At 36.8% G+C, this 14,587-nt stretch overlaps 2 protein-coding genes across 3 annotated transcripts in view; both read right to left on the minus strand.

Moving 5' to 3' along the window:
• Nucleotides 1–8,124, minus strand: part of LOC107744268 (breast cancer metastasis-suppressor 1 homolog) — an 11,778-nt gene extending 3,654 nt beyond the window's left edge. The window contains exons 1-8 of one of the 2 annotated variants that reach the window (XM_016557804.1): nt 8,017–8,124; nt 6,882–7,094; nt 6,357–6,447; nt 6,027–6,154; nt 5,853–5,932; nt 5,260–5,356; nt 4,182–4,217; nt 2,962–3,054 (exon numbers count right to left, since the gene is read on the minus strand). In XM_016557804.1, coding sequence (XP_016413290.1) covers nt 2,962–3,054; nt 4,182–4,217; nt 5,260–5,356; nt 5,853–5,932; nt 6,027–6,154; nt 6,357–6,447; nt 6,882–7,080 — 724 coding nt within the window. In that variant the 5' untranslated portion in view covers nt 7,081–7,094; nt 8,017–8,124. The remainder of the gene's footprint in view (nt 1–2,961; nt 3,055–4,181; nt 4,218–5,259; nt 5,357–5,852; nt 5,933–6,026; nt 6,155–6,356; nt 6,448–6,881; nt 7,095–8,016) is intronic. The other variant, XM_016557805.1, reaches the window with a different exon arrangement.
• A 643-nt stretch (nt 8,125–8,767) lies between these two features.
• The window catches only part of LOC107744269 (protein phosphatase 1 regulatory subunit 14B-like), a 25,530-nt gene continuing 19,710 nt past the window's right edge, over nt 8,768–14,587 (minus strand). The window contains exons 2-4 of the mRNA XM_016557806.1: nt 11,036–11,119; nt 10,889–10,921; nt 8,768–10,332 (exon numbers count right to left, since the gene is read on the minus strand). Of these exons, the coding sequence (XP_016413292.1) occupies nt 10,264–10,332; nt 10,889–10,921; nt 11,036–11,119 (186 nt within the window). The 3' untranslated portion in view covers nt 8,768–10,263. The remainder of the gene's footprint in view (nt 10,333–10,888; nt 10,922–11,035; nt 11,120–14,587) is intronic.

Below are 14,587 nucleotides of genomic sequence, written 5' to 3' on the forward strand. Positions count from 1 at the left end.
GCTTTGTAAAAATCTACGCGTTTCAGAAAGGCGGGGCATAGAGGAGAAACAATAATGTACAGTATGTGGAAAATAATGTGTTTTTTGAACCTTAAACCGCATAAACACATTTCATTACACCAAATACACAAAATAATGTTCTTTTTAGCAACATCATATGACCCCTTTAAATAAAGTCGTGCATGCTTGACGTTTAAAATAAAAATTGTTTATAGTTAATGCCCCTATCATTTTTGTCTGTTTTATGTTTATGATTTAGTTTTAATCCAAATGATCCATGAAACTTTTTGTTTTACTTGCTTTTGACATATCCGACCGAACTACAAACTATCCAGTGATCTCTGTGAGAAAGGGATATTCGCACAACAAGCTCGCGCATCTCCGCCACCGCGCGCTCAATCCACTCAGCGTGCTTTGCTTATCAGCTTACACATCAGATATACTGGCGTGAATATTGAATGTTTAGCATTATATTAATTACTTACATGTTCTGTACTTCCTAGATATCCTTAATCTATAATAACTCCATTCTGCTCTCTGTTGTTCTGTTGTCGGTGTTTCTTTGTCTGGACTAAGGTGACCAGATTTCTGAAATGAAAACTGGGGACATTTCCTAGTTCAGTGGTAAAAATATCACTGAAATCTCACTTGTGATTATCTAAGAATTTAAAAAACGTGGACAATAGTACATAGTAACGGGGAAAAAATTGTAAATAGTAACTACTGCAAATAGCAAACATATCACAACAGTATTATAACAAAATTATGTCTTTCCAAAATCACATTACAAATAAAACAATAAATATGAGAACATATGATAAATAAAACTGTATTTAACAAATATGTTTAATAAGTTCTAACTGTATTTAACATTTTCACAAACTATACAGTAATTACAACTTTCTCAAATTTTATGTTTATGCTTTTGGAAATGGATCTTTTCTATCCCTAATCAAGCTTATTACTTTGCATTTTAGGCTCATTTTGACCACAAAGTATGTGCTTTCTGCTAATTTAATTTTGCAAGTGTAATTGATTAATTTATTATTTTTTATATTATTCATATTGGAGTTGTGACGGTGAAAGTTTCAGGAATGTTTAATATTGTGTACAAAACAATCCCGCAACCTTATCATGCTTTGTTATACAGTGCACACAAACAGTATTACTTTGTTTTAACATGTATAGTTAGTATGTGACTACCTTGAAACCAATAACAGTGTCTCTTTTGACAATAGCAGAGATAGCGTTCTGCTCTCGTCCAAGTTCTTCATGGCTAAAGTAGCAGCGTGGGACCAGTGACCAACTAATTTTCAGAGAAAGTTGCTAAAGGAAGGTCGATTTGTTGCTAAAAGACGTTGTGATGTCATTACGCAATGATGTCATTGTGTAATCACGACGCAAAATTGTCACATCATCAAATCTCAGCAAAAAATATTATTATTATTGAATTGAACGATTGCAAATAGCAGCTAACTCAATTCACGTGATGTGTGTACTGCTAGGCATCTGTGGTTTCCTCTTTTTGTGTAATTTGGATGGGAAATGTGTGCCTATTTATTGTCTGAGTCACTTATCAAAAGTTGCCAAATACATTTTTTAAATTGCTAAATTTGTTGCTAGGTACTTTTGAAAGAAAAAGTTGCTAGGGTAGTCTGAAAAGTTGCTAAATTTAGCAACAAAATTGCTAAGTTGGCAACACTGCTTGGGACCAAGTAATCAGTATAGCTCGCAGCGCCCTCTGCTGGTGAAAATAATCACAATCATTCAATTGCCAGCTGGCTATGTTGTTCGGGCTTTTACAGTGTATTTGCGGGTTGCCAGTGACAGACAAAGACAAAGAAACACCTACAACAGAACAACAGAGAGCAGAATGGTGTCAGGGACAGGACACCAAAAACTAGAAAACGGGCACGTCTGGTCACCCTAGTCTGGACACAGCACTGTTAACACTCTGTGTGGTATCGGAGCATTTTAATGAGTACCAGTACAAAAACAGGAGCGCAGTATCAGGCCCGATACCAGTATCAGTATCAGTGCGTCCCTAGTGTTGGTGCTGGAGCAGGATTTAATCTGGAAGGCAAGTGGTGACTAAATGAGAGAGGAAGAGACAAATCTCCATTTAAAGAGAATACTTAATTACCTGACACAAGAGCTGCCTTCTTCCTGTCTGGGCGAATCAGGTGACTCCTTCTCTTACACTTCTTCATCCTAACGTCATCCTTCCACCACTCTGATTGATCAAGAGCAAGATTGTGTTTATGGATCTGGTGAGTATTTGTGTTTCTAACCTAGAAATGCCTGGTGAACAAATATGCTTAAAATGTCCCCACAAGTCTGTCAATAGTGTTAATAATATTAAGTGCATAATGTTTTTATTAAAAAATAAGTAATCTTATAAATGCATATAAATTGTATGAATAACAAAACACAAAAATTTAAATAAATTGTTTTCTTTTGGGGATATGGTTTAGAGATTTGCATGAACTGAGTGCATGCGAGAGTATGTGACCTGACTTTTCACTCAGTCTCTTTACTTTTCCTCTCTCAGCGAAAAGACCCAGATGACAGACTCTCACAGCATATCTGATACACAAATTTCTAAGGCCTCTAAATTATCAACATGATCAAAACTTTGCTAAAAACCTGTTGTATACAACAGTACACAAGTATCTATATACGTATCTACTACATGCCTTCTGCTGTCTGACTGATATTTATTTTTTTGGCAAGTTAAAGGCCTTTTATTATGATTCTAAACACATCTCCCTTCAAGTCCCAGTAGACTTGACACTTGTACACTTGCTGTGAAATCTTTACTGATTTTTATAAAATAAACAAGAATAACTGGACTGAAGCAACTTAAATAAACTTCATATAAACACAGTTATCTGGAAGGCAAGTGGTGACTAAATGAGAGCGGAAGAGACAAATCTCCATTTAAAGAGAATACTTAATTACCTGACACAAGAGCTGCCTTCTTCTTCCTGTCTGGGCGAATCAGGTGACTCCTTCTCTTACACTTCTTCATCCTAACGTCATCCTTCCACCACTCTGATTGATCAAGAGCAAGATTGTGTTTATGGATCTGGTGAGTATTTGTGTTTCTAACCTAGAAATGCCTGGTGAACAAATATGCTTAAAATGTCCCCACAAGTCTGTCAATAGTGTTAATAATATTAAGTGCATAATGTTTTTATTAAAAAATAAGTAATCTTATAAATGCATATAAATTGTATGAATAACAAAACACAAAAATTTAAATAAATTGTTTTCTTTTGGGGATATGGTTTAGAGATTTGCATGAACTGAGTGCATGCGAGAGTATGTGACCTGACTTTTCACTCAGTCTCTTTACTTTTCCTCTCTCAGCGAAAAGACCCAGATGACAGACTCTCACAGCATATCTGATACACAAATTTCTAAGGCCTCTAAATTATCAACATGATCAAAACTTTGCTAAAAACCTGTTGTATACAACAGTACACAAGTATCTATATACGTATCTACTACATGCCTTCTGCTGTCTGACTGATATTTATTTTTTTGGCAAGTTAAAGGCCTTTTATTATGATTCTAAACACATCTCCCTTCAAGTCCCAGTAGACTTGACACTTGTACACTTGCTGTGAAATCTTTACTGATTTTTATAAAATAAACAAGAATAACTGGACTGAAGCAACTTAAATAAACTTCATATAAACACAGTTTTTAGAATAATCACATTAAATTGTACCAAATAAGATACACCAGGCTTTAGACAAATGTTTTTCTATATCTCTTAATCATCATTACATTGCATTGCGTTATATGTTTTGCCCCAAACAATAAGAACTGCAGAGCTTTGATCGTAAAACTAAGCATTTAAATGTCATTTTATTAAGACATTATTGGGAGATACAGAGGGACAACTGATATTTATATACAATTTATGTTATTAGTCTGCTATACGGTTATAAAGAGCTAATTGATTTACAATACAAGCTGTCAGAATTTCATCTTACCTCTGGCTATATAAATATCAGCAACTGCATATTGTCATTAATTAATCATTTTTCATAACTCAGTTACACTAATATCTTCATTTTTACACTATAATACTTGTATTTAAATGAATGAATTAATACTTGTTTCATAATTCATTGTCAATACATTGTGTGAAATGATTGTTTGTTCCTTACTGTCACTGTGAAGCGTCCTTGAGCTTGGGAAAGGCGCTATATGAATTAAACAAATTATTATTATTAATCCAGTTAATACCATCATTTTACTTTATAATTTTTTCATCAATGTAGTTGTTTCATTGCAGGATGATGTCTATTTTATGTTTGTTGTGCAGCACTTTGGTTAGCACTTGTTTAGCTTTTTAAGGTGCTATATAAGCAAACCTTGACATTACACACCTCAACGCAAAATCAAAATATTAAGTAAAAAACAAACGCAAAAAAAAAACAGACCCAAACCTGCTTTTAAACAGTTTGACAAGCCCCGTTGTTTTGGGTTAGGTAGCGCACCTCTATTAAGGTTAGGGATTCAGATGGAGTAATAATATTTAGCTTTACATGAAACAGAAGACGTCTATGCAGACATCAAGTGTGCCTCACAAGTCTTGAAAAGTGAACCCAAAAGTTTCGATCGCCCCCGCCCTCTCCATGTAATCTAATGGGACGTGAGACAAACTAAATAACACAATTTCACTTCAAATAATTTTTTTTTTAAATATGTTTTTTGTCATTTTATGTAGTTTTTATCACGCTGATGTAAGTTCAAGTGTTCGATTTTTAAATAAGTTTGGTTTTAGTTAGTTATGTGGTGCTATAAAAATGGGGGTGTGACGTCATGATTGACAGTTGAGATTGACAGCTTCTCTGAGCGAACTGAGGCACCAACAAACTTTTTCGGGATCTTCAGGAGGAGACTGGAGTTGTATTTACCTTATTTTAACAGAAGCCTCTTGTACGGCAATCAGCAGACCAAAATTGGAGCAGTCAGGCTAATTAAAAAAAGGGTCAGGGGCGTGTGCTTGCGATCGACTCTACGGGAGTGTGGGCGGGACGCAGCTCCACTTCGCTCACTACTGCGCAGACTGGTCCCAAATCAGCGCAATATATCCGCACCCTATTGGGACATTGGCGGCTTCTCTTTTCTTCAATGGAAGTGAGTGAAGGTGTGCCGTCCATCTTTTTTACAGTCTATGGCAGACATATATCCCTACTCTGATAGCCAGGTAAACGTGTGTGTGTGTGTGTGTTTATGTACCTGAGGTGATATCTATGCTCTGTTTGTCCTCCTCCAGTCTGCGGATCTTCTCCAACAGCTCTGTTTTTATGGCATCAAACAAGAGTGTCCTCTCACTCTAGAAAAACAAGCATCTCATTATCACACACACACACCGACTCGATATGATTCATGATCATCACTGCACTGTCAACAAACAAACAAACAAACAAACAAACACTGTTTTGGAAGAGACATGCAAGTATTTATTTACAGCAGTGCTTTTTCACTGTGGTGTGTTTTTTTGTGATACTTCTTCTAGATTATGATAAATATGCTGTGTGCATGTTTGTGTATGGATCTGCATATTGAAATGTTTCATTACTACTAGGCATGCAAGTTTGTCGAATCATACAATAGTACCATGGTATTACCATGTTTTTTAAGCATGGTACCAATGTACATTACGTAACAACTTTTTTGTACCATGAAATTTCTGAAATACCCTGTAGTACCATGTAAATTTCATGGTACATGAATATATATGACACATCATTTAGTACCATAGTAACACAGAAGTAGCTTTTAGTAAAGGATGCTACATCTAGATATGTGGGTCAGCTGAGCCGTGTTACCTCTAGATGCTGTCTTGCCCCCTGCACTTCACATTCATGTTTGTGTCTGACCACTTGCAGACAAAGTTCTCTATACACACCTACAGGAGGAGAATTAAAAGATGACCTGAGACCTGTGGCTCATATGTAAGCGAGATAACATAAAGCAGATATGTGCGTCCTGATATATGTCACCTGCCACTTGTGTCCTCTGCTGTAGGTTCTGTTGCAGTGTTGCCAAGGGTTCTCTGTACTCTCCCGCCTTTCCTGTCATAACCTCATCCAGCTTCATTTTAACCTGGTTCAGACGTTCTTGAAAAAGCCTGAAATTGTAGAGGAAATCATCATCAATAGAGCTCTACAGAGAATTTGGTTCTTAGAAAAATATAATTAGTTTGAACAATACAATACAGAATATACTATTTTTTATTGGTGGCCATCCACCCCATATGATGGCCCTGTTCCTATTGGTCAAAAAAATGAAATGCCACCTAGCCTAAACCAATTAGAAAGAAGTATTCGTACTTGTCTTTTAACTCCAGGAATTGTTTTTCCAGGTCAGACATTTCATCTAGGCACTGTAATCGTCTTCTCTCACAATCTTCATCATCCATTTCTAAAAAAGAGAAAACTCACTCTCATTCAATGTTGTTCATCCATGCTGTTCATTCTCTTTTCCTATCAATTCCAGTCAGTCTTCACATTAATATACTACATTCTATGTATCACTATATGATCATTTTTGGCTATTTGGATGTTATTCAAAAGCAATATGCATTCAAGTTACAAGATTTGCGGGAATTTGTCAATTGACAATAGTCATGCAAAAAATTAAAAGAAAATGTCAAAAGTCAAACAAAAAGGCTTAAGTGTCTTTATGCAAAATATAACACAATATTATAACATATGTAATAATCATTTTTTTGGTTGAGGGGGAGGGGGGTTAGGGGGAGGCGAACTATTACTCTCCCAATGCAACCACTTTGACAGCTGCTGCAACACAACTGCAGACAGTTAGGAAGAAAACAATTAAATATTCAATCAGCAGACCTGAACTTTCTTCCTCTTCCTCCTCTGGCTCACTCTCCTCCAGGTCGCTGTCCCTCTCCTCTCCACTCTCCTCCATTGTCTCCTCTGCCTCTCCTCCCTCTCGCTCCTCCTCCACCTCACCGTTAGTTTGAGGAACCTCAGGGTCGGCCTCTGTCTCCATCTCCTCCTCTGGTTCTCTGGCAGCCGGCTGAGCTGGCATGACTGTTTATAGCACTGTATTGAACAGTATAATAACAGCGGTGAGATCTCATGGCGTCTAATGCAGTAAATAAAAATGTTAATTATTACAATTTTATAATATATGATTATATATAATTTATATTTAATTAAATGTTAGAATAATACTGCATATTTTTCCATGTTTATATTTTCATATTTCTTATTCACCTTATATCTTTCTAGGCTGTATGATTTCAAACATTGTAGCATAAAAAGAACCATATGTCAGTACCGGAAGATGTGAAAATGATGTGCATGCCATGTACTGACCAGTCTAAAGACCTTTAGAGGACACTAGCAGCTAAGAGCACAGTATCCTGAGACAGCAGCAGCTGTTTAAGACCCTATTAACCACTTTATGTTTAATTAGAAAGAGGAAACCCCATGCACTCGTCTGATACAGTTCGTAGTATGATGAATTAGGAGCACGTTCACAGACTCGACGTGTATCATGTACGTTACATCCTCCAAAGGCCGCACTGCACTGACTTACGTTACAAGCTCATTACTCATTCTCCACATCTATAGCTCATACATTATATGCTGTGAAAGACATTAATAGTTACAGTTTCGTGCTGTTCACAAAGAATTGTGGATTTAGGTTAGTTATAAAAACTCGTTTTCCAACTGAACAACTCCACACTTCATTCAGAGACATGAAGTGTTCAGTATAACGCGGTACAGTAATGTTAATGCACTAGAGTGGAAAAAACAAACGGTTGCGCCTTTAAAAAAAAAAAACTCAATTACAACGTAGTAATGGATTAACTTAACGTTACTTTGGAACGTTGCATTGAATCTCTTGATCGCTCCATGAATGTTTGCAAATTAACCGATGCAAGAAACAGGATAACAATACACGACGATCTAACAAACAACCTCTATTAAGTGCATAAACAACAACTAAACAGCTTACCTTCTTGTCGATTATTGTTTAAGTCATGAAAAATATTACATGCTGTCGACTGAATTTGCATATCAGGGCAAGTTGACATCGGACAAATCTACTTCCTCAGCGTTTATACGTTTGTTGAAACACACTACCGTTGTGAGGCGCTAGCCAATCAATTCAGACCTCGCTACTTTTAAGAACCAATAGAAGCTCGATGGTGAAGAATCGTGGTGTCATCGATTTCAGTTCGGTGGTCAAACTGGCCAATAGCATTTGGAGCTGAAAACCCACGAACTTTCTACCAACTGACAAGGTTTCCCTAAAAAGACCGGCTTGAGATATTTCATAATGGACAGAAGAGAAACATATTTTAATAGAAATTCAACGAAGATTTTTATTCAGTTAAGTAAAGAAAAGGAAACAGCAACACGAAAATGTAATTTAACATATTTTTATTAAAGTTGCATAAAAGTGTAACAAAATTGGGCAAAAAACCAAGACAGTTTAGTATTGCTACAGGATACTTTTTTTTTCTTCAAAAGGTATGACCTTGAGTACATTTTTCCTAAATTCATATTATTGTTCCTTTTAAATCCAATTGATTCTTTCAATCCTCCCGTGTATCATTTACACAGAAAAGAGAAATCAACAGCACTACAAGGTGCATATAATGATAAAAACTGATGATTCTATTTTGTTAATAGTTAATGCATCTAAAAAAAAATTGCTTAGTACATAGTCAACTTCCTTCCCTAGAAAAAAAAAAGAAGAATCATTGAAAGTACAAGAACCTTTTATTTAATTCTAAAACTTCAAAAAGATTTCCACTTTTGCAGATATTTTTTTCTTGCATGTTCCTCAAACATTATTAAATTCATTTGGTTGTCATAACATAAATGTAACCTAAGGCAACATCTGAAAGTAGGGAGAGTGACTCTCATGTCAAATGAAATGCAGAGGTGAAATAAAGACATAAAATTAAAATGGGGGGCCAAAGAAAAAAAAGAGCGAGCAGAGAAAGAGAGAAAACAGTTGTGAGTCCAGGACAGTTGTCATTGTACCTTACTTCATATAATTCACAAGTGAACTCAGATGGGATGAGGAGGAGCATCAATGAATGATTAATATGTGCAGATGCTAGTGATGTGTTAGCATGTTATGGGAAAAGCTCTTCTAAAACACCTGCTGAAAATGTTGGATTGGTGAATCTCAAGAGCACTGAGTGAGACTATTAGCCCTCTTATTATAGTATTTGATTGGCTGAGACAAAAAGAGCAGATGGCTTCCTGGGAAAGATGATTTAGGAGAGTCACGTGAGAGGATTAATTCTAAACGTACGTTTGCCAGTGACCGTGACACACTGCAGCTTGTCTAGCATGATCTCCAGTCTCTCCCTATCGGTCTCTGGAAGAGTCCGTCTGTACATCTGTGGATGTGTGAGGCCCAAAAGCCACAGCTGTGGTTGTGTGTGTGTGGTAATTTCTCCTGATCCCTGAGGGTGGTGATGCCCATGAATTTCAGAGAGTGAGTGAGTGAGTGTGTGTTTGTGTGTGTGGCATGTGTAAGACAGGGGAAAATTAAAGAACCAAAGCCCCAATTTTTTTCCTACACACAGCTCCCTTCCCTGTTAATACCACAAAGCCAAACTCCCTCGCTTTAAAATAGCTTTAAACACTCTATTTTTTTTTTTTTTTTTGTAATTAAAATGTCCATGAATGTTCCTGCACACTTATTCAAGGAAGACGAGACTCAAAAAAAAAAAATGAAATAAAAAATGAAAGAAAAAATTTTTAAAAAAGAAAGAAAAAAAATGTATCCACAAGGCCACTTCTGTCTAATCCCTTCTGATGTCATTTTAAACCAAGTATCGTCACAGTTTCACAAAGGGTTTTAGTCCATGTGTTCATTGAGACAGGGAGCTTTGAAACCTTTGAAATTAAAACTAAATTACCAAATTAAAATCTAAAGAATATAATGCACAGTAATGTATACCAACATGAAATACATTTAAAAACAATGAAATCTTTCCACCTTTACAAAAAAGTGAAATAGAATAAAATAATACAAATAAAATCAACATAATGAGAAAATAAGCCCGGCTTATAAGGATCTGATTGAATCTCCCATAATTTTGCCTCCACCTCCTCCCCAATGGATGCAAAAGAGGCAATGGGACTGGATGAGCACCTGCTCAGGGGTGAATAGTCACACCCCTAAAATTGGAAAAGGAGGGATGAGATTGGTTGAAGGAGGGTGGAGGTGAGAGAAGCTTCATTTCTTCTGAGGAGTACTGAGCTTCTGCATGCCACGGATCCTGTTCAGCAACTCAGCTACAAACTCCTACAACGGGGAAAAAATTGAGTACGATTTTTAACAAAATAGCAGAGAGGTGGGTAGTTAGCACTTCAGATTCTGCAGATTTCCACATAATTATAACAGGCATAAGTCCTAAAACTGTACACTCATTACTAACAGAATTACACGGGGCTGTTGAATGCTTGGAATCTGACTGGTTGACGAACATTCTAAGGTAAGCAATTGTTTTCAGGGAAGCGCACAGATAAAGCAGTTCCAGGCAGTGGTAACCGTAGTATAAGCAGAATAATTGATGACGGGCCGTTGAATTATTAGAAAGTAATGCACACCCTGAGGTGTAACTTCGCATTGCTTCACATCGTGGCCGCATCACTGTAGCGTCTGGACCAATCAGACACACCATTTTTCATTTGACCACCTCGGGTGTGCGTTATTTTCTAATAATTCAATGGCCCGTCATCAATTATTCCTTACTTAATGTTGTTTAAATGAGTAAAATTGAAATAGATTTGTCTAATTTAATTCTGCTACCAATATGTGCATATTTTGCCTGCTCTTAGATATGAGATAATGTACTCACTTCAGTAGGTTTATAACAGTCTACCAGCAGTTCCTGTTGGACAATAAGAGAAAAATAATGTCATTCAAATGTAAAAATCTGTTAAAAACTTAAGATGTAATAGAAATTGTAATACAATACTGAATCTGCAATTCTTGAGAAGGATACCTTGACCCTTGCGGCACGGTCTACATCATTCTCCATGTCCAACAGTTCATCCACATCAATCTCCAGCTCTGGAATCGCCTCCTCCTGTGACACATGAAGTAAAAGGAAATTATCTATTTGCATCAAGGATACGTCTATATTCAAATACCCCCAAGAAGAAACCGCTAACTGGAAATTACACAACTATTCTCAGAAATTCCCTACAGCTCTAAGAAATTCTGCTGTATTCACGGAGGGAAAGAAACCCAGTGAAGAAAGAGTAGCAATGACGCTGGTTGCACAGATGATTCTGGAATGTTTGTGTGTGTAAGTGTGTTTGAGTTAAGACTGGGGATCTGTCTTTAAGGCAGAAATATAGCAGTTCCTTGTTAAGTCCCCAACAGGGTTGCTGAAGGTCGGTGAAATGCTGCCCTTTTACCACTAGGGGTATCTCTTGTGTCACACAAACAGTTAAAAGTCAGCCTTTGGCCTCAACCATAACATCACACAAAATAAAGTTATCCATTTTGTTTGCAGATCAGCACAAAGAGTTTGATTAAGATGTGTTTCAATTTGCTTTACTTCCCACTTAATCATTCACTTCAGTGGAATTTATGAATCTCACCATTTAGAGGAATGATAGTTATGTTAGTCACTGGAGTGTGTCAAAATAAAAGCGTCTACTAAATGATTAAATGTAAATGTAAAAGTAAGATCCGTGCTTCATGTGTAGCTTGTGTAATTTTTTATTTATTTGGGTGTTAATTTTTTACAAACAAAAAGCATACAACATGTGAAGCTTATCTAATATAGTTACAAACACTTCTGTTCAAAAGCTTGGGTCTGGTCAGAAAGATTTTTTGAATGTTTTTGAGAGAGCTCTATTACGCTCACCATGTCTGCTTTATTTGATAAAAAATACAGTAAGAACAATAGCATTGTGAAATACTAATGCAATTGAACATTTTAGCATATTTTAAAATGTAATTGATTCCTGTGGTGGAAATATTGAATTTTCAGCATCATTATTCCAGTCTTCAGTGTCACATGATCCTTCAGAAATAATTCTAATATGCTGATTTGAACTCAAATAAGACTTCTCATTATTATCAATGTTGAAAACAGCTGTGCTGCTTAATATTTTTGTAGAAACTTTTTTTTTTGTAAATGGAAAGTTTAAAATAACAGTATTTATTTGAAAGTGCAATCTTTTGTAACTAATGTCTTTAACTGTCACTTTTAATCAGTTTAATGCAACCTTGAATTAAAGTATTAATTTCTTTAAAAAAAAAATTACTGACCCCAAACCTTTGAACATTTGTCTACATTTGTTGTTTTGGGTCTGATTTGGTAGCAATATTACAAACAAATGTTCCCCCATTCTAAACTAAGGATTAAAATTGGAATTAAAGTTTACTAAAATATGTATTTCCATATCGACTTGTCCAAGCATGCTGTTTACCTCTAGTCTGATGTTGCTATTAATCCTGATGTTTGCCCATCCATCTTAAAATAAATCTACTTTTTGATGATGAGGATGTTATTAATTTACTCTATCAATCTTAACTGACATTAATTGATTCAATATGTTAAAGATGTGATGATGATACATCCAACTTTACACATCCAAGCTGGGAAGTTCTAGCTTCATCTAATCATGAGCATGACAGAACATCAAGGCTGAAAAGAGAAGAGAAATTGAATACAGTGATCCAGCAACAAAATTTCTGGGACCAAATGTGATTTTGCACAGATTCAGATACGCATGTTTGTTTTACTGCCGTGTTTGGCTATTTTTATCAGTCCAGTTCACATATTTGGCCTTGGGCTGTTGGCAGGGCACTGGCCATGAAACAGATCTGTCTGCTTCTCTTTCTGAAGTCAGACGCCTTTGTCTCTCTCTCTTTCTCACGACCAACATTCCTAATAGCTCTAATTCAAATCAAAACCCTGATTTAAATTCAGATTCAAACTATCTCCCTATGTGAGTTTAGGTCTGTTTTCAAGAGTAAAAATCCAACCGTGCCAGTGGAGGCTCCAAACCTCAATCATACGCTGCTGTATTTTTCTCGTCTCCTTCCTTTGGCCTCCAAATTTGGTTTAGTTCTATAAAGTTGTCTCTTTCAAGTAAAGACTAGTTAATATGTCTCTCTCTCCACAAAGCTATAAATGGTCTTCACAAGACTTGTACCACCCCCACCCCCCTTTTCTCTCTCACGTTCCCTCTCCCCTTCAATCAGAGCCTTTTCCAAAACACACTTTATCTTCCTCTTCCGGACACACACACTCACAAGCCTTATGAACACGCATAAGCTCATTGTGGTTTTGCTGCAGTGACTCATACGGCATATTAAAATATTGTCTGTCAAGAGAAACAAGCACTGAAGCGAGGAACATAAAACTGCCCATTGCTTCACAATGGAAAACCAAAAGGCGCTTGCAAAAACAGGCCTATTTCTAGAGCTGATGCTTTTTTTCCATTCAAACTCTCTCTCTCTTTCTTGTGCTCAATGCTACTATCAGTACTTCATCTTTTCAGCACTCTTTTGCTCCCCCTTGGTTTGAGCTGCCCAGACCAGCTGTCATTGCACCTGCCCGACTACCCCTTGCCCAAATCTCTCTCTCTCTCTCTCTCTCTCTAACACAAGCACACACACTTCAGTTCATTCAGGCACACTGATATTGCCATGGCACCGTCACATGTGAATGGAAGCTTTAATTGCTGTATTGAATTAACAAACCTTCAATTCGTGTCTATGTAGTGCACATACAACTAAAGGGTGCATGAGTACACTGGAGCGAATGAGCTGTAAGAACCACTAGAGCTGGCTGTTAGGGGCTGGAATGTGAAAGAGTGTATGTGTGTGTGGACACCAAGACAAAGAATGCAAGGCACAACATGTGGGCACCATGTGCTACTAGTCACTCAGAGAGACAAGGAAAAATATAAAAAGAGTAAAAGTCGAGCAAAAAAAACAGGAAATCCAAACTAAATATAACCAAAAAGGTTCTCACAGTCAACTAGAGATTAATTTAATCCACTAAACTGGTTATTTAAACCGAGTCTACAAGCACAGACAACCAATTAATGGTCATTTAGCCGATGCTTTTATCCAAAGCAACTTACTTATTAGAAGCACAGACCCCTGGATAAAGGGGTTAAGTACCTCACTAGAGACTGATCAACATTGTTGTTTTATGACTGATACGGATTATGACTGATACAGATTATTTTTTAATGTTTACGAGTCATTTAGCAGATGCTTTTATCCAAAGCGACTTACAAATGAGGAACATCACACAAGCAATAACAGTAAATGCCAACTAGGGCTGAACGATTAATTGCATTTGCGATAATATCGCGATATGAAAAATTTCGATTTTTCAATCGCAGAGGCTGCGATTACACGGTCACGTGACAGGCGAGAGTAAAGAGGTGTGTTCGACTTGAAGATCAGATCGGTGTATGATATCAAAGTACGGCGAGCGAGAGAAAGCATAAGGAGACGTCCGCGCTCTCTTATAGCTCTCTCAGTACCTTCATGACACACACCCATCGGCCTAAGCAGTGCT

This window comes from Sinocyclocheilus rhinocerous, unplaced genomic scaffold, assembly GCF_001515625.1.
Source record: "Sinocyclocheilus rhinocerous isolate Xijiao unplaced genomic scaffold, SAMN03320098_v1.1 scaffold648, whole genome shotgun sequence".
Taxonomy (NCBI): Eukaryota; Metazoa; Chordata; class Actinopteri; order Cypriniformes; family Cyprinidae; genus Sinocyclocheilus; species Sinocyclocheilus rhinocerous.